This window comes from Abrus precatorius, unplaced genomic scaffold (genome assembly GCF_003935025.1).
Source record: "Abrus precatorius isolate BTA unplaced genomic scaffold, Abrus_2018 Scaffold4, whole genome shotgun sequence".
NCBI lineage: Eukaryota > Viridiplantae > Streptophyta > Magnoliopsida > Fabales > Fabaceae > Abrus > Abrus precatorius.
Window position 1 is genome coordinate 12,609,587 of NW_020874384.1, and position 27,773 is coordinate 12,637,359.

General features: G+C 28.5%; 2 protein-coding genes across 2 annotated transcripts; one reads left to right on the forward strand and one right to left on the reverse strand.

Moving 5' to 3' along the window:
• The first annotated feature begins 53 nt into the window (after positions 1-53).
• Positions 54-6,493, forward strand: LOC113866136 (NADH--cytochrome b5 reductase 1-like). The gene is made up of 9 exons (XM_027501025.1): positions 54-171; positions 1,830-1,971; positions 2,534-2,624; positions 4,225-4,302; positions 4,467-4,547; positions 4,921-5,010; positions 5,807-5,872; positions 6,210-6,296; positions 6,386-6,493. The coding sequence occupies exons 1-9, from the start codon at positions 54-56 to the stop codon at positions 6,476-6,478; spliced, it is 846 nt and encodes a 281-aa protein (XP_027356826.1). The 3' UTR covers positions 6,479-6,493.
• A 4,681-nt stretch (positions 6,494-11,174) lies between these two features.
• On the reverse strand, positions 11,175-19,992 carry LOC113865317 (vacuolar protein sorting-associated protein 36). The gene is made up of 9 exons (XM_027499780.1): positions 19,268-19,992; positions 17,786-17,989; positions 16,380-16,473; positions 16,041-16,098; positions 15,761-15,830; positions 12,697-12,832; positions 12,536-12,620; positions 11,865-11,956; positions 11,175-11,416 (listed from the first exon to the last, which is right to left on the reverse strand). The coding sequence occupies exons 1-8, from the start codon at positions 19,898-19,900 to the stop codon at positions 11,908-11,910; spliced, it is 1,329 nt and encodes a 442-aa protein (XP_027355581.1). The 5' UTR covers positions 19,901-19,992; the 3' UTR covers positions 11,175-11,416; positions 11,865-11,907.
• Positions 19,993-27,773: the final 7,781 nt, after the last annotated feature.

Here is a 27,773-nt window from a genome sequence, read left to right on the forward strand (position 1 = left end):
AGCAGTCGTAGATTTGCCTATTTTCTTGCAAAATGTTCGAACTACCTTTCAAAATGGCACGCTTTCCCTTTGCGGAGAACCTGAGCCCGGGATTGTTAGGTGGCGCTGTTGCTCTTGTAGCCGTTGGCCTCACCGCTGCTTATTTTTGCCTTCGCATGAAAAACACCAAAGGTATTTCACATTTCACTGCTTCTACGTTTTATTTGTATCTTTTTGAGTTATTTCAAATAAATCTTCTGTTTTTAAGATTGGTAAGCTATTTTTTTTTCTTTCAACTTAAAATAATAATTATAAACGCAATTTAATTTATAAACACTCCAATAGTGATTAATATTTATTCAATAAATCTCATCTCTCTCAATCTTTTTCCTCCTGTCCATTTACATCATTGCTTACATTTATCACTTCTTTTTATTTTATTGTTATATTTCTCAATGTATAAACATACATTGAAGTGTCTTAAAAAAGCATAACTTTAATAAAAAAATATAAATAAAAATTTTTATTTTCAATTTTTTCCCGTGCTTAGAAATAATGGTTTTTGATAATAATTAATCCCTAGAAATTAAAACCAACTTTGGCACAATACCTATAGTTGTGATCCTGCAACTAGTAATTTCAATATTTATTCTTCAATTTTAAACAACTTCATCATATACCGTTAGTGATTGTTGCTTCCAACTAATAAAGTTTTTTATTTTCTTAACAGTGTTATAAATCTCAAATCTTTACACCGACACTAAGAAATTAATAATAATAAGATTTTATTAAAAAATAGTTTTATTTTATTTTTGTATCTTTAATGTAATAAATATTTTATCATTAAAAAAGTATTACTTTTAGATATTTAAAATCAGCAATAAAGTTAAACAAACTTATTTTTTTATTAATATATGCAATAATAATAAACGTAAGCAATACATTGTTTTAAATATATTGTTTATGCATAAGAAATTGTACGAAAGAGTGTATTATTGACATTCTTTTGTAATATAAGAGTGTATTATTAATTAAGAACGAAAAAAATTGTAACTAAGAGAGCCTTGAATTTTTATTTTTAATTTTTTTTTGTAATTTAAATCCAACATTATCATGTTGAGGTCTAAGTGTTGACAAACATCTGTTCGAGCGATAGAGATAAAATGGTACTTGTCAAATCCAAAGGGCGATTATTTTGGGATAAGAGATCCATTTTAAGTGAGCTTATTTATACTTTATTCTCCATAACTCATAACTAGCTCTTGCTTTCTTCCACGCGCAGCAATAGCAAAATAGAATTCAGACAAGTTGCCAAAAACTATTTCCTTAACCCAACATTAGTCTTAGTTGTTGACTAGTTTTTGAACAAAAAATGAAGAACAACTAGTTTGAAACATCACCTTTTATTTCAATTTGGTATTGTTACTCTTGTCTCTCATTATCTCTTTCTCAAGCAACATCCCAAGAAGTGTATTATTTTTTCTTTCTCAACCTCCTAAGTGTGATACTCCAAGCTTAACATGCACACAATCATAACAAGCTAACATTTGGGTTATATTTATACCATGGTTTACATAGTTGTATCCAATAAACAATGATGATTTGTTAATATTCAAGCACAAAAGGGTTTATAGTTTCTATCATTTAGATCAATGAAACGGCAAAGATGAAGATGTAGTAATAAACGATAAAAAGTAATAAATAAATATGGCTGTATTTGCTTATATGCTGGAGTTTATCAAAGAACAAAGCAACTTATTGAAGTTTTGAACGGAAGGTGCCCCAATTTTACAATGTCATCAGACTCGTCTTTGCAAAGAAATTTAATATCAAAATGACAAAATTTTCAGGATGCTTGGACCCCAAAAATTTCAAAGAATTTAAACTTATAAAGAAGACTCAGCTCAGCCACAACGTTGCAAGATTCAGATTCGCCCTTCCTACTCCTTCTTCGGTATTGGGCCTTCCAGTTGGAAAAAACATACTTGCTAGGTTTGCAAAAGATTTAACTTACATCCGATGACTATTGTGAAGTAATAAATTATAATCGGTTAAATTTAAATTAAATAAAAAATTTAAATAAATGTAAGAATTTTTAGATTTATATTAATATAAAAAGATATTGTTTTATATATATATGTTTATGAAAATTTGTTATTATATATAAATTTAAACACTTAATAATTTTATATAAAATTTATCAATTTAACTTCCAGTTGAAAGATTCTATTAAGTAAATCAATTTTACAAAACTTCATTAAAAAATAAAATTAATAAATATTTTATCACATTATTTTTTACAAGTAATATATTTTTAAAACATAAGAACATAACAAATTTTAGATAATATATTTTAAAATATCTAAATTATATAAAATTTAATTTACATAATCATAAAAATAATATAAGATTTTCAACAACTATTAATTTTATCTTTTATAAAAAAGCTATTATATAAATTAAGTGTTTAAATTTGACTCTCTGTCAAGAAATCCTAATCGCTCTAAGTTTATATACATATTGGGTAAAACTGTTCTAATTAACTATTAAGCAGGGGGAAAGACAGCCAAGGAGAGGAAGTTATGAGATCATATACCCCAATCACATTGGATTCAGATATTGGCTACTTCGAATTGGTTGTGAAGGTACAATTTTTGTGGAAAATTTTTGCAAAAGGATACATGAATTTACCTTTTCCATATAAATTTAGGTGGATTTTAGCATGGGAAAATGTTCAATCCTCCTCATGTGTGGAAGTAAGAACGATTTCTTTTTACTCTTATGATTAGTGAAATTGCATGAGTCCTTTTCTTTGAACTGTCTCCGGCACCTCAACCACTCCTTGCTCCACAGGAAGAACCATAACCTCAGTCAAGACTTCCCTAACGATTACGAAACCTAGAAACCATCAACCATGGTCTCTCTTTGTTTTCACCATCTTCTCCACTCCTCGTAAAGCTTCTCAATAGAACTACAAATAATATCTTACCTCAAGCTTCTTAAGGTTGTCACACCCAGACAACGTGTGATGGTCTCCAGCCCAAAACATCTCTAGCTTCTTACCATGCCTCCCAATCCCACTTTTCTCCTAAACACGATCACTATGAAGTCTAAAATGCAGAGGCACCGCACATCCTTGCAACGATAACCAATCTAGCAAATGGGAAATAGGATTTGAGACATTTAAGGTTGTGTTTAGCTACATTGCATGTATTTATTTAGACAGTAAAGGAATGTATTTTTAAAAATAAAAATATTTTTATATTAAATAAAAATAATTTTAAATGACTTGTTTTTTTAAAAATTTTAAAATATCTTTATTGTTTCTGACATTATATGTTTATTATTCATAACCTTTTTTATACTTGATTTTCATTTTAAGCATATATATCTCTTATTATTAATTTTATATTTTTAAAATTTTCTGTTAAAACTAAAGTAAGAAAATAGAAAAGATCATTAGTCAAGGATCATTTAGTTATAGACATCGACGGTGATGAAGACCATTTTGGCACCAAATTTTAGGGTAGTCTTATTGGGTGATAATGAAGGACATGTGAGAGGACAAGAGCAAGATTGTGAAAGCAGCAACCCAATTAGATGTGGATTGATTTGCAAAATTGCAAGTATTTATAGACGGTCCAATCATCTATACTGTTAAATTATTTATGTATATATCTTAAACTAGCACTGGTGTAGAAGTTTGAACATGGTCCATGTTAGAAGAAACCATAAATTTATTGTTAACCTATGATAACAACCATGTATATATATATATATATATATATATATATACACACACACGGAGGGTTTTATCACAAATTCATTGATTTTTTATAATTTATTATTATCTCTTTTAAAACATGAATTGAAGGTAAATTTTTTTTATTTCACAGAAAGTCATGTTGGATTATGAATATATATATATAAACAGATAGAGAACTAGACTAATTTCATTTTCAAAAATTATATCATAATGTAAATGGAAAAAACTAATACCAAACTTATACAAAAAATACAGGAGAAATAAAAAAATGCAAGGTTGAATGTAGAACTAAATAAATGGATTTTATTTTCTATTTCTAGAAGAAACAAATATATGTATGATAATACACCTTTTTTTTATTCTTAGTATTCCTCTATTATTATCTTATTACTTTGATATTGTGTCTTCTAATTTTTTATTTTTGTCTCAAAATTTGTGTTTAATATATATATATATATCATATGTTTTTTTGCATGCAGATGTACCCAAATGGAAAGATGTCCCATCATTTTAGACAAATGAAAGAAGGTGATTACCTGGCCGTGAGGGGCCCTAAGGTACTACTGTCCTTAATTAGGCAAAATACAAATTAATTGAAAAAAATTATAATTAATTCCCAAAAATGAAATTAAAGCTCTAAAGTGCTTTGTTTTTAAATATTTGATAGTCTGAAAAGCATAAAAGGAATATAAGTGTAATGGACATGCTTGCAACTTTGTAGGGACGTTTTAGCTACAAACCAGGCCAAGTTAGGGCATTTGGAATGCTTGCTGGAGGTTCAGGCATAACTCCAATGTTTCAGGTAAATATATACATACTTTTAGGAACTCCAAAAGAAGGACAGTTTATTGTTCATATTCAAGGCATTTGAAGGAATTTTTAATTTATCTAAACTTATTTCATCATATTAAAAAATATTTATGTTAAAAATTAAAAATACTTTTGATCAAGTTTACTAAATTGACTGATGATTCATTTATAAATATTTGTTTAGCTTATTTACAAAGTTCTATTATAAGACTTATCATAATAAGTTTACTGAATTAAGTGTTTAAAATATAAACTTCCATGGAATAAGTATTTAATTAAGTCATTTAATGGTTTATGATTATCACATAATCTCCTGATTGATTGGAAGTAAATGTGGAAATGAGTTTATATATGTTGCCTTGCAGCTTATAAGAGCCATACTAGAAAACCCCAAAGACAAAACAAAGCTACACCTCATTTATGCTAATGTAACAGAAGATGACATTCTTTTAAAGGTAAACTCTCTACTTAGAATCTCATGCTGAGTAAAGTAAGAAACTTAATATGATACTTAAATCATGAGACTCTTCTGCAATGCTATTTTTCTTTCTTTTTCTACACAGATTTTATATAGCAATTCCAATTCCCATTAGGGATCTATAATCGGTATATTCAACTACCCGATTTTAAATTACAGAGATGGATCATTGAATTCAAAACATTGTGGCCAAAAAGTAATTTTGATCCAACTATTGCTTAAGAGAATTAAATTGATAGTAAGTTACGTCTACAACACGAGATTAAAGTCCTGTTGGGATAAGCTTGTGTATGAATTTTTATAAAAAAAAAATATAAAAATTAATAAAATTATTCCCATAAATTAAAATTAACTTATACTTTTCTAATTTTTAGAAACTAATTTTATTTAACTTCTCTAAAATTTAAAAAGATAAGTTATTTTTAATTTGTGAGAAAAATTGTATTTATTTTTTACATTATTTTTTCTTTAATAAGGATTTATTCATAAGTTTACCCAATCATAATCTAATTAGATTTTATAGAAGTTTCTTGTACCTACAATCTCTTTTGGTAACATCAATAATTAATAGTAAGTTGTTTTCTTAAGAATAAGTAATGGAATCAGACTAATTGTCTCTTATTCTTGTTTGGAAATGTTCTGCCAATTTTTATAATAATAAGAAAATGACATTGAAAAGTAAGAGTATAGAAAAAAGAATCAGACAAAATCATTTTGAATTTAAAGGTAATTATTGAATCCACTTGATCTGGGTGTGATATGTTTGTGTGCAGGAAGAACTAGAAAACTTTGCGAACAAATTTCCTCACAGATTCGAAGTCTATCATGTTCTTAATAAGGTTAGTTGCTTGTAGGATTCTTGTAATATGCATACTTTTCTGTCATTAGTTTAAATATATTTCTTCTTATATAAATACACATGATTTAAAATTAATTAAATGGCCTTAAACTAAAATTAAAATAGAAACTATAATTCATGTTAGGTGCTTATTACATTAGCTACTAAATTTAAAAAAATATCGAATACTTTTTTAAATTATATTAAGATATTAAAAGATATTTATATATATATTTTAAATAAATCATTAACTCTGCTGTTAAAATTATTTCACGTAGAATTTACCTTTTATTGTGAAGTGATGAAATTAAATATTTGATATTTTCAATAATTTGCAGCCTCCTAATGAATGGAATGGTGGCGTTGGGTATGTGTCGAAGGAGATGATTAAATCCCATTGTCCATCACCATCCCCAGATATTCAGGTTGAATTGATTACCAAATGAAAAGATTAAGTGGTCAGATTATATTATTGAAAAGCTTATATTAAAAGAAAAATGATATGATTTTCCAGATACTAAGGTGCGGTCCACCACCAATGAATAAAGCCATGGCTGCTCACCTTGACGCACTGGGCTACACATCACAGATGCAGTTCGAGTTCTAACGCTTCAATTGAGTTCCTTTAATTTCTTCCAACACTTTCTATTGCTTTGTATCGTACATTTGTGTGTTAAGCAAAATTCATCATATGATTCATTTCACACACAAAATAGAGCAATTAAAGGATATGTTTGAACGTAAGGAAATTAAAGGGCAGGGAAGAATGGGCTAAGAAATTTAATAATTAATTTCTTAGTTTGGATGGGGGTAGTATAATTTTTTTTTATTTTAAAAATATTAAATAGTATAATAAATTATAAAGAATAATTTTTTAATTAATTTATATTTTTATAAATATTTTTAATATAATTTTTTTTTCATTTTTTTACTTGTTCAAACAAATAGAAATATTGTTTTATCATTTCTTATCTTCTTATTTTAACGTATCTAAACAGTAAATATTTATTATTTTTTCACTTTATTTCTCATTCTATTTTTTTTCCATTTCTTTATTCTTTATTTCATCCCGACGGCATCCAAACATATGACCGTATTATAAAATTGTTATTATTTTTAATCTATTTTTTATTTTTAAATATTTATATACAAAATAAAAACAACAATAAAATTTTTATTTATACATAAATAATTAAAAATAATAAATAAAGTAAAGCAAATTTTATAATTAAAAGTAAAAAATAATTTATTTTTTTTTTATGTTAGAGTTTCATTTCTTGTGCCAAATAGGAAAGTTTGCCTAATACATGATTAAAACGATTCTTCTAATGCACCTTCTTTGTCTACCACCGAGCAATATAGTTTCCTTTGATTTGTTTTTAGGGCACCGTAAACTAAATTATATAACTTAATCAATGAAAATAATTAAAGTTAATTATTTTTTAACTTTTTCTATATTATAATATAATAATTTTATTTTTTATTTAATATTATTAAACTTAATATCAATACTTACTTTTGTTAGTTGTATTTTATGTTCTCACAAACTTTATTTAATAATAATAAAAAAATAATGCTTCATAAAAATTATAAAATATCATGTAAAAAATATATAAAAAAATATGTTTTACCTTAGTATGGTAACTTTTTAAATATGTTTGTAGTTCATTTCTAAATTCAATCATTATTTTATCTATTAAGAGTTCATTTAGAAGAGTTTTAAGTTTTTATTTTTAAATATCAATTTTAAACAAAACACACTTAATTAAGATGGAGTTGAATTGATTTTTAATTGAGTTTTAAACCAATTTAAATCAATTTTTTAAACAAAAAGATATTTTAGATTAAAGTTTTTAATTATACAAAGAACTCATTTAATCTTTATTTTTTTTAAGAGACCTAAATATTATTTTCACTATCATTGTTATCATCTTTCATTAACATTATTATCACCGTCACTATTATTACTTACTAATTATCTTTATTGTTGTTACTACCAATATCACTTTCATAATTGTCACAATTAGAACCATCATTACTATTACTATTATTATTATTATTGCTACTTCTATAATCTCTACCATCACCTTCATTTATATCACTACCATCGATGACTCCTGCAACCATGACCACCATCACATTGTTACTGTCGCTCTCATTGATGTAGACATAACTTTCACTATTATTTATTGTTATCATTATTGTTACTATCATAACTATTACTTTTAATTTTTTTCCTTAGTCACTAATTACCTGCTACCATCATTGTACTATTATCATTGATATTGCAATCTACCATCTTCATTGGCACCAGCTCCACTAATTTATACCACCATCATAGTCATTTCCACCATGATCATTCACTACCAACACAATTTTACTACCATCATCTTTATCATTACTTTCACCATAGATGCTACCATAACAATCATCAACATAAATGTCATTGTTATAGTTATTGCAATTATAGTCGCTATCTTTACTATTTCTTCCTTAATTATTTTAACTACTTATCATCATTATTGTCGTTATCACCTCTTTAATTGTTATTTTTGTCATCACTACCATCATTATTGTCACTATCACTACACATGAACATCAATCACTACTATTATTATTGCACTATTACCTCCCCATTCCCCATTGATATTACCATCACCATTGTAACTATCACAATCACCATTTATTACCAACACTACGATCATCTTCTACCACTATCATCTTAATTATTTAATAATACCATTATTATTACTAGTCACTTTCTCTCTAACAAATAAATTTAACTATGTAATAAATGAATTATATGTAACAAATGAAAAATCACACTTTATAACATATCATGAATCTCTAAAACCTCTTTCATAAGCAACATTTTATTTTTTGTTTTGGTCTCTATTCATAGCATTTTATTATTATTATTATTTCTATATATAGCATATTCTTTTATTTTTATCCCTTGAATTTAATTTTTTTTCATATAAGGACTGAAATAAAAATTATTTTATATATAAAGATTGTACTAAACAAAAGTATCATATATAGAAGCAAAATTTTTTTTAAAAAAAATGTTTAAATGTAAAGTAATGTTATACGAAAGTTTACAACAAAATTTATTTAAATTTTTTTATTTAGTACTTGCTTCCAATTTTTTTATATATAAGGATCAAATTAGAAATAAGTTTCATATAAAGATCAAAATAAATTTAATCCTAAATAAAAGAAGCTTGTGATGTTTTTCCTTTATATGATTTCTTGCTGATATAACTCTTGTATTCACCTATCTCACACGTCAACTAATCCAGGCCTAATTGTTTCATATAAAAAGTCATGTTAAGAAATGGTTGACACCTAAAAGTATAATGTATGAAAAATATTAAAATTCAATTGAATTTTATATGGTAAATCTAACAAGTATGATTAGTGAATTAACTTTAAATTAATATATAAAAGAATACAAAATATCATCTAATAAAGAAAAGCTAAGCACAGTGATAAGTCTGTGAACTGTTTGTATAAATAAGATGTGATTGTTCTCACCTACTAATAGTCCAAAAAAAAATTACTTGACAAGTTTAATTGTTGACAAAAAAAAATGGGATCCTTCTCGTAGAACAAAAGAAAAATATTTCTTCTTTGGTAAAAACAATAAGTGCCTATTTGGTTATTCCTTGTGCTAAACACATTTTTGGCAAAAATAAAACAAAAGAAAAAGTTCAAAAATAGTAGCACTACTCTAGTCAAAAGAATTTTCAAAAGTAGTGCCCAACGGTTATGTAACTGTCTTTGACATTACATCTTTGAGACATTTCTTTGGGGTATATAACACTATAAAAAGGAGACATCAAAGCATTTTTTTTGTTATCACTAAGCCTTCTTAAAAATATTCAAATAACCTATATTTTTATCCTTGTAATCCTTAAGAGTATAGCTTGAAGAGGTTTTAGTAGAATATTTAGGTTTAAACCTAAAAGAGTTATGCAAATATACTTAAAAAGTGAAACAATGTGTGTTGTTAAGTATATAATCTATTACTTGAAACTGAGAGTTGTTAAACAATGTCGTGTTTCTGTTTTCACTTTCAGTTTTCTATTATACAATTGGAGGTTCAAACATATTGGAACTCATCATATCAGAATACAATTTGTGTTTTTGTATTCAAGGTTCACGTTGAGGGACTGATCATGATCGATTTTAAGGGTATCTTTCCTTCTTGTAATGACTTGGGCACTGCTTGTCGGCAGGTTCCGTTTGGTTTATAAACAGAACGAGCTCTTCATCTTCTAAGCCCAGTTGAAGCTTTTAAATAAAATTTTAAAGAAAGTCAAAAAGTTCTTATAAAAAAAAATTAATATATGAATGATAAAAAAAAATTCTCTCATAACTTAAAAATAACTCATTTTCTTAAATTTTAAAGAAATTAAATAAAATGTTATAAAAAATAAAGAAATGTATATTATTTTTAATTTATGAAAAAGAATTCATCCTATAAGTACTTACTTATCTTTAATCTACTTTATCTATTCATTAATTTGATCATAAGTTAATTTCTTTTTGCAAACATTTAAAGGATGGTTGGTTTCTTTTTTAAAAATAAAATATAGTACAAATTTTTATTTTATTTTATTTTTGAAAATAGAAATGTTTTTTTAAAAAAATTCAAACATGCTCTTAATGTCAAATATATTTTTAATCACCAAAGATAGATTTTAATTTTTTTCATTTAATTTAAAAATTTTATTAAAAATAAATTAATATAATCTTTTTAATTGTCAATACCATAGTAGTCAAAAACGGATAGCACTGAGAGTTCAACAATAGATTTTGAATGATACAATAACATGCAGAAATTGAAAATGTAAATGGAGAGCAAAATCTCAAAATTGCCCCCAAAAAGTCATATAATATTAAGAAAACAAGGATAAAATTGACATTTTTGTTGTACATCAAATGGCAGCCGCGATTCGGACCGCTCCTACCGCTACACTGAATTGCAACGCTATGTACTGGAACGGCGGCAGGGAACCGCTCCGCTACATTGCGATAACAGCCATTATTAACGACTATGGGACTCAGCAAGTTTTGAAAACAAATTTACTAAACAAGTTTTCTTTTTCATTTTCACATTTCTAAAACAATTTTCAAAACAATACCTAACAGATTTAAATTTTTCCTCATAAAACAGATTTTTTAAAATTAATTTATAAGATAGTTTTCAAATACCGTGAAACAAGCCAGCCTCATAAAAACTGCTTTTCCGAAATATTCTTCATTAAAGAGACCCACCTTTTTTAAAACCTTTTTTTATTATTATTTCTGTTTAAACAAGTTTCTCCTTTAAAGAAGTTAAAAATAAATCAAATCAAACACTACCTGAGTATCTACATTCCTTCTACATAATTATACATTCAACTTTACAATTATCTTTTAAAAAAAATAAAAAATTGTCCGGACACCTAACTTTTCGTATAGATTGTCTATCATCATATCTCCCGCTAGTCTCGTTGTAACAAGATAACTCAGACATATCTTTTAGCATAAAATGGACCTGAAACACATTATGGAATTTTTTAAATCATTAGCTACCAAACCAGCAATGAGTTATCAAATACCTTTTGGTCATCAGCTTCTTTAAAAGTATTTTATGATACAACAAACATAATTAAAGAGTAATAAATTATTACAGCTCATGTTGAGCATCGGTATCTCCAAAATAGGGATGGATAGCAGAGTATCCTTGATATCATGGTTATTATCATGTATCGTCCACCAAGGAGCACTAGAGTAACAATAGGTTTTGGAATGAGGTGACATGCTATTTACAAGTTGTGCAGTGAGATCTTTTCAATTACTATAATCCTTCTACATAATTATTCTGTTAAATATCCTCTACAATGAAAAATGCAAATTGATTGAACCACATTAAATGTGTGTGTTCGTGTACATTTTCCCCCTCCTGCTTAACATCATCTGATCAAGCTAAAATTTATGCATACCTTGAATTATTGAACAAGCTTGGAACTCTAACCAGCAGTATGGTTAGCCATTAGTCCATACCCACGAGGCATAAATTCCCTGATCTTTTACTCTGCATAAATGGCAGTATGCAACATGTTAGAAATAAACAACTAATGCTTATGGAATCAATCAATGAACAAAATCATATTTTATCATTAAAACATCATACTAGAAACCAATGAGCTATAGGAACAGGGGTAGTTATTATTAATTCTTGAGCAGCTACAACAAAGCAGAAAGTTAGACAGCAAGGCCATTGATATTAATTTCAAGGGTGAAACATCAATTTTCAAAATAAAAAAATAACATACACTACATATCTATATATTTAATGTAGGAAGACTTAATTATTTTAGCATATTATCTAAAAGTAATTTTTCTAATCTTCAAACATTGAAACTACAAAAAGGATGGGAGAAAAGTGAATAAATCTTTAATGTGAATGAATTTAATGATTGTAAAAAATAATAATTCGAAAGGAAAAACAGAGCATTGGAAAAGATAAAACAAAACAGTAAGGACGTGTGGTCAAGGAATGCATAGCAAACATCAAATAATGTAGCCTTTGTACTTGAGCTCAAAGTGGAACAGACTTGACCCGAATATCAATAAATCAAAACTAAAAAGTAAGCAAAGAAAGTTTACTTACAAAGATATATCATCTCGATCAATTTCAGGGAACAAGTTAATATAAAATCGAAATCCATCAGGGCTTATATCTCTGCATAGTAAACCTGGGAAATATTCCAAAAATATCAAAACTCAGTTACGTTGCTAAAAAGTATTCAACAAAGTGGTACAGGGGCATACCCTTGCTCTCAGCAGACAAGAGATGCTCCTTTGCCATTGCTGGGGCAACCCCCAGTGTCCTTGCAGCATCACTAGCACTTATGCCAGCTCGAAGAGCATCAGGCTTCATCACAAGCATTTTGATTTTTGTGAAAACCTAGACCAAACATTATTTAGTCATTTTAGTTTAATTTGATCACCTTCCATTTCAAAATGAGTAGAAATAAATGACAAAAACATAAACAAAGACTGACAACCTAAAAAAGAAGAAAAAATAATATTCCCATTATGTCCAATATAAAAAGAAAAAAACAGTGCAGAAGATTGAAATTCTCAATCTAAAATATAATCCCATGTCAACGTAGTTATGTAGCAACCTATTACAGGTAGATTATAAACACGTCATACCCAAAGAAATTTATATGGCAGATGTTTTTTAGAAATCAGATAATATATAGAAATAAATATAATTTGGTCGCAATTGTATAGACCACTACAGATAAAATAGCTTCTCAAAAGTCAAAACTAAGAATGGGAGATCCATAGTTCAATGCTGGACTAAAAAATTAACATGATGAGTCGATGACATGTTTGGTAAATTAAAATAGTTGAATTACTTTATGAATAAGTAATTAGAAAGAGCAAAAGTCCCTTGCAAAAACATATACCACCAATCAAACTAGAGAAAAGGCCAGATTTACGCAAGAAGAACTATTTCATCATCTCATGCCAAACTTTTTTCTTTTAAAATATTAAAGGGAAACAATATTCCAAAAATACAAGCAAAACAAAAAAGACACATCAAAGCATTTTGATAGAAACCTAGTATCTCATCAAGAAGAAATAGGGATAAACCCACAGCTCCACCCATTAGAGAGGATAGCACACAGAAATTAGCACCTCGGTTTTAAGGGCCATTCCAAATTGCAGCTAGGGTGGGGGAGTAGTCTCTTGCAAATTACAGTAGCCATATTCCTCTAAAATTCATCCGGTATTTCATGTATCACAATTGAAAAAAGGCTGTGGGGAATAATCTTGTCATTCCCACCTTGCCTGATGGCATGGATGCTGAAATGGGAGAGATGGTAAAAAGACTTGAATGGTTTGCTAGCTAGATGTTTAGAGTTTAAGTGTTGTCCTACTCCTATTTTCTTTTATGCTTTAGTTTTATGATGTGTTGCTTTTGTTTTGGTAAAAACTTATGCGACTTTATAACCTTTGAGTTGTCAAAGACCTTATGAATCCTAGTTGAAGTTTAATTAACTGTTTGGTGTGATTTAAGGGTTGTTTTATATATGTTATTTTTCATTCATATAGATATGTATTTAAATATAATTTTGCAATTTAGTTGACGCTTACGAGTCATGTTATGATCCACCAATCCTACAATCCAAGACACCCCCCCCCCCTTCTGCTCCAATCTTGAAAGAAAGCATGGGAAAGACACCATTCAACAGTTAATGCAGTGGAAAGGCAAATAAGTTGAAGAAGCTACTTGGGAAGATGATTGTTCCATGAGAAGCCAATTTCCCGCATTCAGTCTTGAGGACAAGACAGATGCTGAAGGAGGGGGCAATCATAGAGCCCAAGACCAGATGGATCAACTTTTGGGTCAACTCAATAAAGGCCCTAGCTTTTGGAGAGTGTATACTAGAAAGAAAAAAGGGACACGTGGCAGCCAACAGGCAGAGGAGGCAGTTATGCAAAAGGAAAATTCTGTTGCAGCTGTAATTAGGATTAAAAAAAGGAATCAATGGTGGTGGGAGTGTGTGAACAGAATTGAGAGAGTAACAGTCTTTCTACTTTCTAAATACTGAATTCTTAAGTTTCATTACCTTCCATGTCATCTACGGCTGTGTACCTTTCTTTAACTTATATTTACTGTTCTTTGGGGACTAGCTCCCATATTATCATCTGGTGGCTTCTCAAACCATGTAGCATTTGCTGATGCATGTACACCCTACAAATAAATTTATTTATTCTATTCTAAATCTGAGGGGCCTTACTACTCATTAGTTTAAACATATTAAGTTGCAACTAAACAACAAATCAAATTTGTCCAGTCTGATGGGAATGTGGTGTTTCACATTCAACCTCTCTTAATAATAAGGACCCCTAGCCTAGGTTGTCTGATTATAAATTCCTTAGGTCACTATAACAGTCACAAGCTTGACATTAGGTTCATCCAGTGTACTTGCCTAGGTAACTCTTCCACCCATAAGAGATACAAGTGTTTATCTCAAGATAGTAGGCTTTATATATCTCTAAGGATATCTGCTTCCATGTTTCATTTAAGTTTGGCAATTCCCCTTCTCTGTCTTTCCCCTACCCATTCCAACCTCTCCACCTCTTTTTTAATCTCTTATTACTCCTCTGCTTTCACTATCTACCACTTTGTTAAGTGCAGAAGAAAAAAAGCAGAAATGGATCTAAAGTGCGGGAGAAACTTACAAATGAAATAGAGGAAATGTATATGGCATTAATGGAGAATATAGTATCTGTATATTGTATATGAGTATGGTGATATATCAGAAATACAAAAATAACAACCCTCTCAATTCCCAGAACTGGGAGCCTTTGACTCTAGGCAACAAAATGCCTCCAATAATTATTTTTTCCCATAAGCAACTATTTTCTATTTCTACCTTCTATAACAGAACCGCTCACACCCTTGTGCCCACTCTTTTGATTCACTAATGGACTGGTATCACTATCACACTTCTTCCACCTCTCCATTGTATACCCAAAACAAAATCCTGTTTCTTCAGTAGATTTAACTTAATAGTGGCAAACCAAAACAACTGGACATGAAAATAACACCTTAAAAATATATTGATGAAGTTTAAATGTAGCAACCTCTTAGTTTATATGTAGCTCAGGGCTCATTCAACAAACACAAGCAGTATAAATACAAGCTATTCTACAACAATCCACCAACCTGATACCACAATTTCACAATTAGTGCATGGCACAAAATCCATATTATACCCACCACAAGACAAGGAGATTTCCCAGGTTAATAACAATATTAAAACCAAAAATAATAATAAAATTGACCAGACATGAAAAGATAAATTGAGCTTACCTCCTCATCACTGTGAGACTTAGTCTGTATTACCATGACTCCACTATCAAACTTTCGCAGAACCACTGGGCTGAAACAATTGAATAACATAATCAATTTATGGAAATACAACAAATCAAAAAAGGGATTGCATTCCAGCACTAAATAGGGTAGAATCCAAGGACTACGAATTAAAGTTGCCTACTCGCCATGTCTATACCATGACGGCATGACCATAATTTACCAAAACACAGTAACATATGTAATTAAAGTAATTAATGTAAGATAACGTCATACGTACACATCAAACTTCTCCCACAGAGAACATGCTTGCAACAAATCATCAGGTGAGATCAATTCTGTTCATCAATACAATCAAAACAAGGGAGTATTAATTAAAAAGAAAATGTATTACTTTGTGTTTAGATAACTACTTATTTAAGCAAATTATGTCATAAATTAAAGATGGAACTTATTAGAATAAGCTGAAAACAACTTATTTTGATAAGTTATACCAAGAAGCTTATTGAAATAAGTTGAAAATAGCTTATGAGAATTATAAGATGTTCATAAGCTCATCCAAACAGGACATTGAAAGAAAATCATGTCTATGGGAAAGTAGAGGACAGAGTATTGAAACCTGTGCCACGAGCACGATTGAAGAGACAATAAATATCAATAAGATTGATAATTCCCCCAGCTCTCTCAAGTGGAACTTTAACAAAATCTGCCAACTAAGTATGAGCATGGACAGATTAGATTAGATTAAAAAAATAGAAAACTAACAAAAGAGTGAAAGACAAACTGTCATGCAACAATTAATTAACTGCATAACATTTTAAAAAAAGATCACTATTTTTCCTATTACTTTTATTCAAGTGAGAAAAATGTATAAATGATATGCGCACAAAGCCTTAAGGTGTTAGCAAAATATCAAAACCACCTATTCATACCCCAAGAATGAGAGAGAATGAATGGGAGAGCTTTTTCTAGGTGCTTCTTGCACAACAATTGAGTCAAAAGACCACATCCACAATTGTACAATGCAAAGAAACAGATACACTGTCAATCTTTTGCATGCATCATGATTTCAAATTCAATCATAGCTTTATGTACATGAAGCAGTTCTTCTGTTTTTAATTAATCTATTATATTCTAATCTTCTGCAGGCTTTTCTCATGTTATCCCTTTTGGCTCGGTTTCTAGTGCTTTTACTTTCTTCCCCAACACCAGTTACTACTCCCACATCAATCCTTCATTGTCATCAACAAAGGCAACAAAAATTAATCTTCAACATAAGGTTCAATACTGCAATCATATTTTAGACATGAGTGCTTCATTATTCCCAGGACACTAGCAAAACTTAAATGTCCCAATGAGCTTTGTCTTTTATTTTTCAATTATTGAATTACATAAGTCATGAGAACTGCCTCCGCCCCCAACAAAAAAAGGAGGAATTGAAAGCTCCTTGATAAAAATCTTCAACTGTGAAATTGTTTAGATCAAATCAATCTTTTAAATGGTAAGACAAAAAGATCAATTCACAACAATAACAACAAAACCTTATCCCACTAAATGAAGTCGACTACATGAATCATACGATATCATTTGAAATGGTCATAAACCAAGTTTTCAAAAATATTATTCATCGTGAAATTTCTTTTAATGATTTTCTCTAAAGTTCTTTTTGGTGTCCCTCTACTCTTTCTCACAAAAAGATCATACAATCAACTCCCCTCATTGGTGCATCCAATGATCTTCTTTGCACATGTTCAAACCAACTTAACCAATTTTCTATCATCTTCTCCTCAATAGGTGTTTTTCTCGTAGGACTACTCTCACTTTTTTTTCACATAGACCCTTTAAAGTCTAACATTCACTACCACAAAAGATAGGTAGACATATAGCAATTCAATAAAATTTTCCTTTTAGTTAAGGCAAAAAAGATCAATAATAATATCTTTCTTAAAAGCATGTCTTACAATTTGCACGATCTTTTGATTACTAAGAAAATAACGCATGATTGAGGAGGAGTAATAAGAGAACCTGACGAGATAGCTGTTGATGATACAAAGCACCTGCAGACTCTTTTGTAACAGGGGAGATGATACCAACACTCAATAACCAATCTTGCATCTCTTCCTTGGAACCCATATCATCATCATTAGTTGCATTAGTTTGAGAATTTGAACCAGACAAAAGTTTTAACCTCATTTTCTCTGCCAGCATCACCATCTCTTTAGCCTTGCTCTGCAAATCCAACATCAACCCAATGCTTAAGCTCATTTAGCTTGATACAAACCAAAAATAAAACCAGCTAAAGAATTGCAGCACAAAAATACTTTTAGATCTAACTACAATTGTCACGATCAAGAAGGAGAAGCTATAAGTGAACATCTGTGGGCACAGCATAAAGGTAAAACTCAGCTCACAGTTCAATTACAAAAATAGCATAAAATTATATTTATTGGAACATGGATCATTTGCCTTAGTGGTCCCTCATCAATCAAATCAAGTGATGTTTTCTTTCAATAAACTAAGCTAAAATGAGAAGGAAACATATTTTCCGCATATTATTCATACATAAATTGACACTGCCTAGTACAAATAAAGTAAAATTTCAAAAATCTGCATGATTAGGTTGCAGGGATTATATGGTTTAGGATACCTTCACCTGCATCGTAAACATGCAGCTTATGTCTGCAAATATAGCAACCAACCACCACCCAACATTTCCTCTTAGCTCATAGACCAAGCAAGTCATGATTGCCATAAAGATTTGAAAAACTGATGCACTTGTGAACTCTAAACAAAACCCTATCAAGCAATAACTACAGATTACAGCTTCGTCAACTACACCTTTTGGGAAACAGAATCCAATTTAACACAATCCATCAATGTCATCCTCTTTCACCAATAGCTCAAAGGAAAATGCTGAATGGCATATGTATTTCATGAATATGATACACGTGAAAGTAAAAATTTTCTCTTTCATAAAACAAATTTTCTTCCCCCACTCATATTTCCAATCTCTCTTGATGAGTTAAACAGTCGTTCAAAACACTTTTCATGAAAGTCATTCCTTACAAATACCATTGCTACTCAAAATAACCCTCATTTGGTCCAACAAGCAAAAAAATTACCAAAATATCAAATAATATCATTTTCATGCGATCAGGGCAGACACAAATAAACACAACGGTTACTTTGTTTAAACATAAAATAATTGACACAATACATGACAACATATATGATGATGTTTGGTAACAAGTTTACATTTCTCAAAACACGTTAAGTTAAAAAATTTATACTGAGTTCTACTACAAACTTACTTTTAAGTGGAAAATTTTCAAACATTAATCATATCAATTTAAAAGTACTTTTAAGGAAAATCAATTCTACAAAATCATTCAAACTCTAGTTAGCAAAGGCTCCCCCAAATGCGCACTCTCTCAAAATTAAAGCACACAATAAAAGTTGTCCCATTCCAGTTGTAGAAAAGACAACTCTGCAATCACATTACCATACCATTAGAGCATTCAAATCCTGAAAAGCCTCCTGCAAGCTCCTATCAGTACTCTCCCACATTTCCTGCTCCTTCCTCAATATCCCCGACACTCCCACCATCCTTACTGTCCCATCACCCGAATAAATCCCGCTTGACGATGCCACCGTCGTCCCCGTTGCTGCATTCGAACCAGAACTCGAACCACTCTCCGCCTCCTCCCACGCCCTGGCGCGCCAATTTTCCCAAAATTTTGCCAAAAATGCATCGCAATCCCCCTTCCCGCGCACCACGATTGTAGCCACCACCGATCGAGATCCCAAAGCTGAAATCCTACCATCCGGCGACAGGGACACCTGGAACCGAACCCGCGGGGACGCGAACACGGACCTGAGGGACTTCTTGTGAGAGAAAATGTGGGAGACTGCGGCGAGGGGCACGGCGGAGGCGGAGCCTCCGGAGGATTCCGGCAGCCAGAGGAGGCGGCACGTGGTGAGGATGAGGAGACCGGATTTGAGGTGAGGGAAGCTAGTGTTGGGATCGTCTTCGCAGAGAAGGTCCACGCCGGAGAGGAAGAAGCATTCGATTTCGTTCGATTCAAGCACCGGACGGCCGCTGCCGGTGAGCTTCACCGACTGCAAGCAGTTCCCGGCCATCGGCGAGTCGCACCGTTCGACGTCTTTTTTTCTTGTTACAGCATAGACTCCCCTTCAAAGTCACGGCATAATCTACTTGCACAATTTACCTTCCTTTTTCTTGGGACAAAAAGAAACTATTTAAAAAATTAATAATTTTATTAAAAATATTAAATAATATACAATTTTTAAAAAAAATTAGTAAAATTTATTTTTTTACTTCTATAAATAATGTCCTAAAATATTAACAAGGATATTGACTAATATTTTATGTAAAAAAATTCTTATATAATTTAGCCTTTTATTTTTAATTTTTTTATAACAAATGTTTAAAAATTGTTTAGATTTATTAATTAAAGAGAGATAATTTTTAAAGCAATTTTACATTTTATTTGATAGAGTTTGCTTTTTTATATAAAATTAGACTTTTCAATTATCCCTATGTCCTTTGAAGATAAACTCATGATATTAAGGTTCTACTAAAAATGCTTTCACAAAAATGTTACTAAAAAAAGGACCTGTTTGAATTGAGTTAGAATGTTAAAATTTAATTTACTCAAAAGTCTTAGTTACAAATTTAATAATATCTAAATATAGTGTCATTATGTATACATGCTTTGATTATCAAGTTTTTGAAAAAAAAAACTATGAAAAATTAAAACAAACATGAGAACTATTAAGAAGTTTTAATATCATAGATATCAACAATAGATTCTATATCAATAAAATCATACAAAGATTATTAATAACTAACTTTAGATGATTTGACCATTATTTGTATTAGATTTTTAAGTTAAAACTTATTTATCACTTCATCTATAAGTATTCTTATTAAGATCAATATTAGGATCATAAATGATGAGAAAGAAAGATTTATTATTATTTGTGTTGAAATTGATATCAATCTTCTTATCATTAGTAAAGTTTAGTTGTAGAATCATTGACATAGAATATGAAAATTTACAAATTAATCATTCCAATTATGGTTGTTATAGACACCACTCTCGCTCTTGTTTAGCCAAAACTACTTTGCCTAAGGATGGTATTACAGCTCCATCGGTAGCTCATCATTAATCCTGGTAAATGTTAATTATGAAAAAGAAAATTTGTGAATAATTTATAAAAAATTAAAGCCCACATATGGAACCTGGTTAATCGCCCATATAGAAGAGGACAAATAAAAACAATGTGTCAAAAAATAAAAAATAAGGTAAAAGATCATGAACAACTTTTGCATAGAAATTGTTTTCATGTTCTTAAAGAAAATGTTATAAAAGTTATCACAACTAGTAGCACATGACAAATATGTTTTTGTAAAAGAAACATTAGCAAAATCTTCCTCAAATTGTATGTTAAAGTTAGATAATCTCAAGATAAAACTCCTTGACCTTGATCTAATTTTCATCTTTTATCTTAGTCCTCATATTTTGAGGTGATTATAACTACTATTTTTCTTTGGTTGTTGTTTTTTTTTATAGTTTGAGATCTTATCAACCTGCCTAATTGTCTACTTTTCTTTTGTAATGTTTACAATTTTGATGAAAAGTTAGTGAAAAATCTATTGTTTGAATGTTTATAATGTTTTTTTTTTGTTTATAATTATGTTTATATATGAAAAGTTACTTGATGTTGGTCAATTTGGGAGGGAAATGTAATGGAATAATGATATTGTATTGTTCCATTCTATTTAATATGGTGTCTGTGTAAATATAATGACTTCTATGTGCAATATGCTTTCCATTTGAATTTTCAGACTAATTTTGGCCCAAATAACTTTATATTGGGAACTTATTAATTATTCAATATACTTGTGACAATTAGATGATACATGTTACAAGAACATTATGGACTTAAAAAGTTACTTTTCAATTCTATTGAAAGCTTATTGTTCTTCCTATAAAAGTATAAATAAATTTATTAATATTTATAAAATTTAAAAAAAGGTACGAAGGTTTAAGAAATTTAAAAAAATTAAGAGCTAAAACATACAATTTGTAAATAACAACATTTTTTACAATAATTTTTTATTTTAAATTTTTTTAATGATTTTACTATTAAATTATCATTAAACTTTCATAACATAACTAAAAATATCTTTATACATTATAAAATTAAGTATGACCATTTTTTTTTGTTTATATATATATATATATATATATATATATATATATATATATATATCTTAAATACTTAACAATCATTGTTAGGTTATTAACATTAATACATATGTAAGAAATGTTAATTTTTATTGACATATCATATTAAATGATATGTGTAATACTAACATTACCTTAAAACCATAATTCTAAAGGTGATATTGGATCACTTTCCTACCAAAAGCAAAAAAGAATCTCTTCATGTAAAACTTGAAGGTCCTAACACCAAAAGTCCATATATCTCTTAAATATGTGTCTCTGAAATTAGCTCCCACCAAAGTTAAGGAGATAGTTTACACATACAAGGCTATATCTTCCATGTTGATAGACACTAAAGAAGTAGTAAACAACAATGTTTTTATTAAATGAGATAATAGTGAACAAGGAGATGATGGTGAAGGATCACGTGTATACAATAAGAAGAATAGAGTATTTGGGATAATTATTAAGTTAAGCTTAGGCTTGAGATAGTTGAAGAAAGTTGAATAGGGGATGTTGAAGAGTGTGTCAAGGGATTCATCCATGTTTTCAATTTTTCATAATAGTTCTAGGATTTTTTGGAGGAAGGAAATGTCTTTTATGCAAATGCAAAGGTTAGTCACTAAAATTCTATAGCAATTCATTATGGTTTTAGCAGTGGAAGATAGAGTGGACAGTCCTTGAAGTTGGAGGTTGAAGTTTGTTGTTTTAGGACCATGTTAATATCGCAAATGTCATGTTAAGCAAAAATTAACAATTTTTACATGTTTGTTAACATTGAAAACTAATTTGTAAGTTTACTCTTAGTTTACATGTAATTTATTTTTTTATTTCTCACATTTAGTCAATTTAGTTTTTGTTATTCTAAAATTTTATCAAAAAATTAACCAAAATAATATAAATATATTATACATTATTTATTTTATGCAAATTTAGTAAGGAAAAAATAACAATAAATATACAAATATTTTATCATATTATTTATTTATTTAAATATTGTATATTTTTATTAATTTATATAAATCAATAATGTCAGACTTCTAATTGTTAGATAAAATTTAGAGTTAGAAACTTAATTTGAAAAATTTTAAAAATGAAATTTAATAAATTGAAATTAAAAACACTAAAATTGGATATAAATTAAAGTATAAAAACTAAAAATGCTATTAACCCTTTTATTATGGTACTCTCTCTTATGCGCATGGATTTGAAAGAATATTTTATATCCTTTTTAGATAAATGGCTAAGATATATTTATATTTATTAATAATTAAGTTAATATTTTAATATTTATTTTTTAAAATTTTTTAATATAAAAAGATATTTTAGAACAAAAGAGGTCTCCTTTAATCTTTAATTGCTAATACGCTTGTGATATCTATGTCGTTTGTTGGTTCTACAAAATATGTTTTATAATTCCTTTCTTGTAATCTTTTAACTAGAATTTGTAATTCCTCTTTTATAATCTTCTAAACTATCAACTTAAAAAATATCTTTTTAGTTTCACCTCTTTATATTTATTCCCTAGCCAAAAACAAAATTATTCTTTCTATAGAGTAAGACTAACCTTATTTTCTAATTGGTTGAGGCACATTGTTACTTCTATCTATATTTCACATATAACCTTGGCTAAAGGATACTTCCATCAAAGTCTTGTTACCTTTACCATGTGCTATTTTGGTGCATTATACTCGAAGAGACAAGAAACGAAGAAAATAATCAAATTTTGTGAAAAAAAGGTGAGACAACGTTAAGAATTTAGGAAACATTTCTCACTTGTAGCTACTCACAATTACAATTTATCTTACTTTTTATTTCATCATAAACCCCCCAAAAATAAATAGATAAAACATGTAAAGAGTGGAGATAAAGTTAAAATCTTAAATTTGATTTGAGATTTTTAAAAAAAGTTATCAAGATAATAAATTTTTTATATTTTAAATTAAAAAATCATTTTAAAAAAATAATAATAATAAATATTTCTAAGAATTGACGAGTAAATAATTTTTTTAAACTTTAATAAAAAATTAAATTTAGTACCCTTAAAAGGATACTACATGCCTTTAAATGACCTAGATATGATTATTACTCATCCTCATTGTAAATTCATGTTTATGGTTTAAGGTTTAGGATTTAAAAAATAAGTAAAGTATAAAAATAATGTTTAATACAAAAAAAAATTAAAGCTCAATTAAATCAGAACTAAAAGATTTAAATAAAACAAATTAAAGAAAAAATAAAAAAAAAATTAAAATTGATTCTTCTCATCTGAGAACTAATTTAAAAATTTTTAATTGTGTAAAGATTAAATTTTAAATTTGTTTATATAGAGATCAAATTAAAAAAATGTGTCAAATATAAAAATTAAATTTTTAATTTAACTTATATTTCTTGTGTTAAATTAAAGATGAATAATTGCTAAAAATTTTAACTAAAAATATATATTATTTATTATAAATTTTATAAATATAAACATAAATATTACAAAAAAATTTAAAATTTATATAAGGTAAGAAAAAATTACAAATATGCACAAAAAATTTTAATGTTTATTTAAGATAATAAAATAAATTTTATAAACATAAATATATGTATTTATGAAAATTCTAAAAATTATTAGATAAGGTAATAAGAGAATTATTTCTACCATTTAAAATGAAATTAACAAAAAATAAGTAAATATTATAACTAAAAACATTCTAATCCATACATAATATTTTTAATTTTAATTTAAAAAATCTATTTAACTAATTGTGAAAGATAATAATATCACTAGATAAAAAATAATTTTTTTAAAAAATAATTTATGATAATAAAGTTTTAGGTTTTCCCTTAGGCTCCAAGATTCTTTTTTTTTTCTTTTCAAGAAAGGGAGAGAGAGTAGTACTCCTAGGGTTTCTCACCGTAGCCACTTGAGAAATCTCTAAGGGCTTCCGTGCTCTGAGAGAAGCCAAGTCTTGCCAAGATTGAGAGCTCCTTGCTCTCAATCCTCAATTTCAAGGTCTGCAGAGGGTTATACAACTTGAATACATGGTTCAAAGTTCAAAGAAAGTGAAGATGGGATTGGAGAACGACATGATAATAATTAACCAAAGCATGCAAGAAGACCAACTTTCTGTAGATCCAACGCCAAATAAGGTGCTTTCTAATTACTATACTTCTGAGACATTATCTTATATGGAAAAATTACTAGAGTTGAAAGATCTAGACCTTATATTGAATGATGATGATATTGTCCAATCTGTGTTAGAAGATTTAAATATTTTCCCTGAATTAGGGGATAATGAAGAAATATTAACTAAAAGTCAAAATCTTTGTCCTGAGATTAGAATACCCCTAAAGGATTATGAGTCATGATGCTCCCTATGGAAATATATCCTCATGGTCAAACTCCTAGGAAAATCTATTAGTTTTAGTTACTAATAGACGATACCGAGTTACAATCAAAACAACTAAGTTTTTTAAAGATTTTGTAGTATAAAGTCAAACCTAGGTCGATTCACGGAGATACATTCTTAATCAAATTCAATTTTAGGTTTTTTTTTAAAAAATGCAAATAAGGTTTTTGGGGTTTTGAAAATTGTAAATTAATCAAATTGAATTACGAATAGAATAAAATTGAGTAAAAATAAATTAAGAAACATCTATCCACAGAATACCAAATGTGTGTAACTCCGGCTATCACAGTATCTAAAGATTTAAATCTGCGTTTGAACAATCATCCAATTCAATTATTAATTCAATTGAACAATCTAATTGAACAGAGTTACGAATTAAATCAAATAATCATTTAACTTAATCTGCATTAATTATCAAATTAGAGCATCAACGAGTCCTAATTTGAATTCAAACAACAGAAAAGTCAATCACAAGCGCAATACACAATTCTAAGATTAGAGAGGAAAAAAAATAAACTTAAAGCAATTTAGCGCATGACTCAAGTTGAAATTACAACATTTGAATTCTGCGGATTGAACGAGAGATTTAGCCTTTCATCGAAGCACTTAACCTATGCAAGAATGAAAAAAGAATGAGAGAGTTCGAAAGAAAGTAAAAACAAATATTCTTATTTTGGCCAAGTCTCAAAATCTCAAAGTGTTTTTTCACATCATACCCTAATTCATAACCTTATTAGTCTATTTATAGATTTTGATTATAGCAAATTAAGTGGTCAAAATTCGGGCTTCAATAATAACTAAAAGCCCAAATACAATTATTAAATAACAAGGGTCCAAATGCAATCTTGCAAAAATATTCAGCAAATCTGCCTTAACTTCAAAAAATCATAAAAAATCAAAAATAACTCCAAATCTAGTGATCCATATATTCATTTTGAAGCTCTAGATGTGTAGAATCCAATGCAACTAGAATAAGTCAAAAACAATATATGTAGAAAAAGTTATGGCTAAAATAGTAGTCAAAGGTTAGAATAAACGAAAATACAAAATTAACGCATTTATTTATAATAGGCTTAATTTATTCAAATAAGTAGAAAATAGTAAAAAAAATATAAAAATAAAGCATATGAAAAATGTTTATTAATCAAAATAAAACTATAAATATAAATCTAAAATATATTACATCAGTTACCTCATTTAGAAACTAATACATGGGGAAAGAATAGATCCCTAAAAGTTCTTGATCTCAACAATGATTTCTTCCTTGTTAAGTTTGAGAATGTAGAGGACTATAAACATGACTTGTTTGAAGGATCCTTACTAATCCTAAATCACTATCTCTTGGTTCAGAGGTGGTGACCTTTGTTTAGAACTAAGGATTACAACCTAAAAAAGATGGCTTTATGGGTTAGGATTCCTAATCTTCCTCTTGAGCTATACAATAACAAATTTATGTGGCAAGTGGGAGCCTACTTGGGGTTAATGCTTAAAGTTGATCCCTATACTTCTTTATTGTTCAAGGGGAAATTCGCTATAATTTGTGTTGAAATAGACTTAAGAAAAAAACTTATCCCAACGTTTAAAGCCCTATGTCAAGAGTTTAAAATAAAATATGAAGGACTACATTTAATATGTTTTAGCTGTGGTAAATATGGGTATAAGCAAGAAAGTTGTAAAGATGCCAATAAGACTAATCACATGGACCTAGATCAGGGAATTCCTGCTCATAATGACATAATAAATAATGAGGAAGGGGGGTCTAGCAACTTGGAGATGGGAGAAAATATGGGTCTTGATTAGGGATGGAAACAAGTCAGGCCAGACCAGGCTTTACTCTAAACAGGCCTGGCCTGTAACATAATTATTAGGCCTGAGTCTGAGACCTGTTACCTGTTAAAGGCTTTATTTTAGGCCTGGCCTGACCTGTTTAAGTGGCATGCCCTGGCCTGAAGCCTGTTAACAAAGCCTGTTAAAAAAAAATTAATATTAATAAAAATATAAATATTTTATTATTAAATTAGTTTATATATTTTTCTAATTTCTATCTATGTTCTTAATAATTATTAAATAATTATAATAATATTTATATAATTTTATAAATAATTTTTAAAATATTATTTAAGTATTAATTATAAATATTTTATATTAATAAAATTTATATTTATATTTTTTTTATTTTTTAAAATTATATAAATAGTAAATATTTTAGTTTTATTTTAGAAACATATTTTGTTTATTTAAAGACATCTTATATTCAACAAATAAAGTTATAGTAAATACATAAAATTGATAAAAAAAAATAACATTCACACAGTTTGTTAAATCAATTAAAAGAAAATTATATGTTTTAAAAAAAATAAA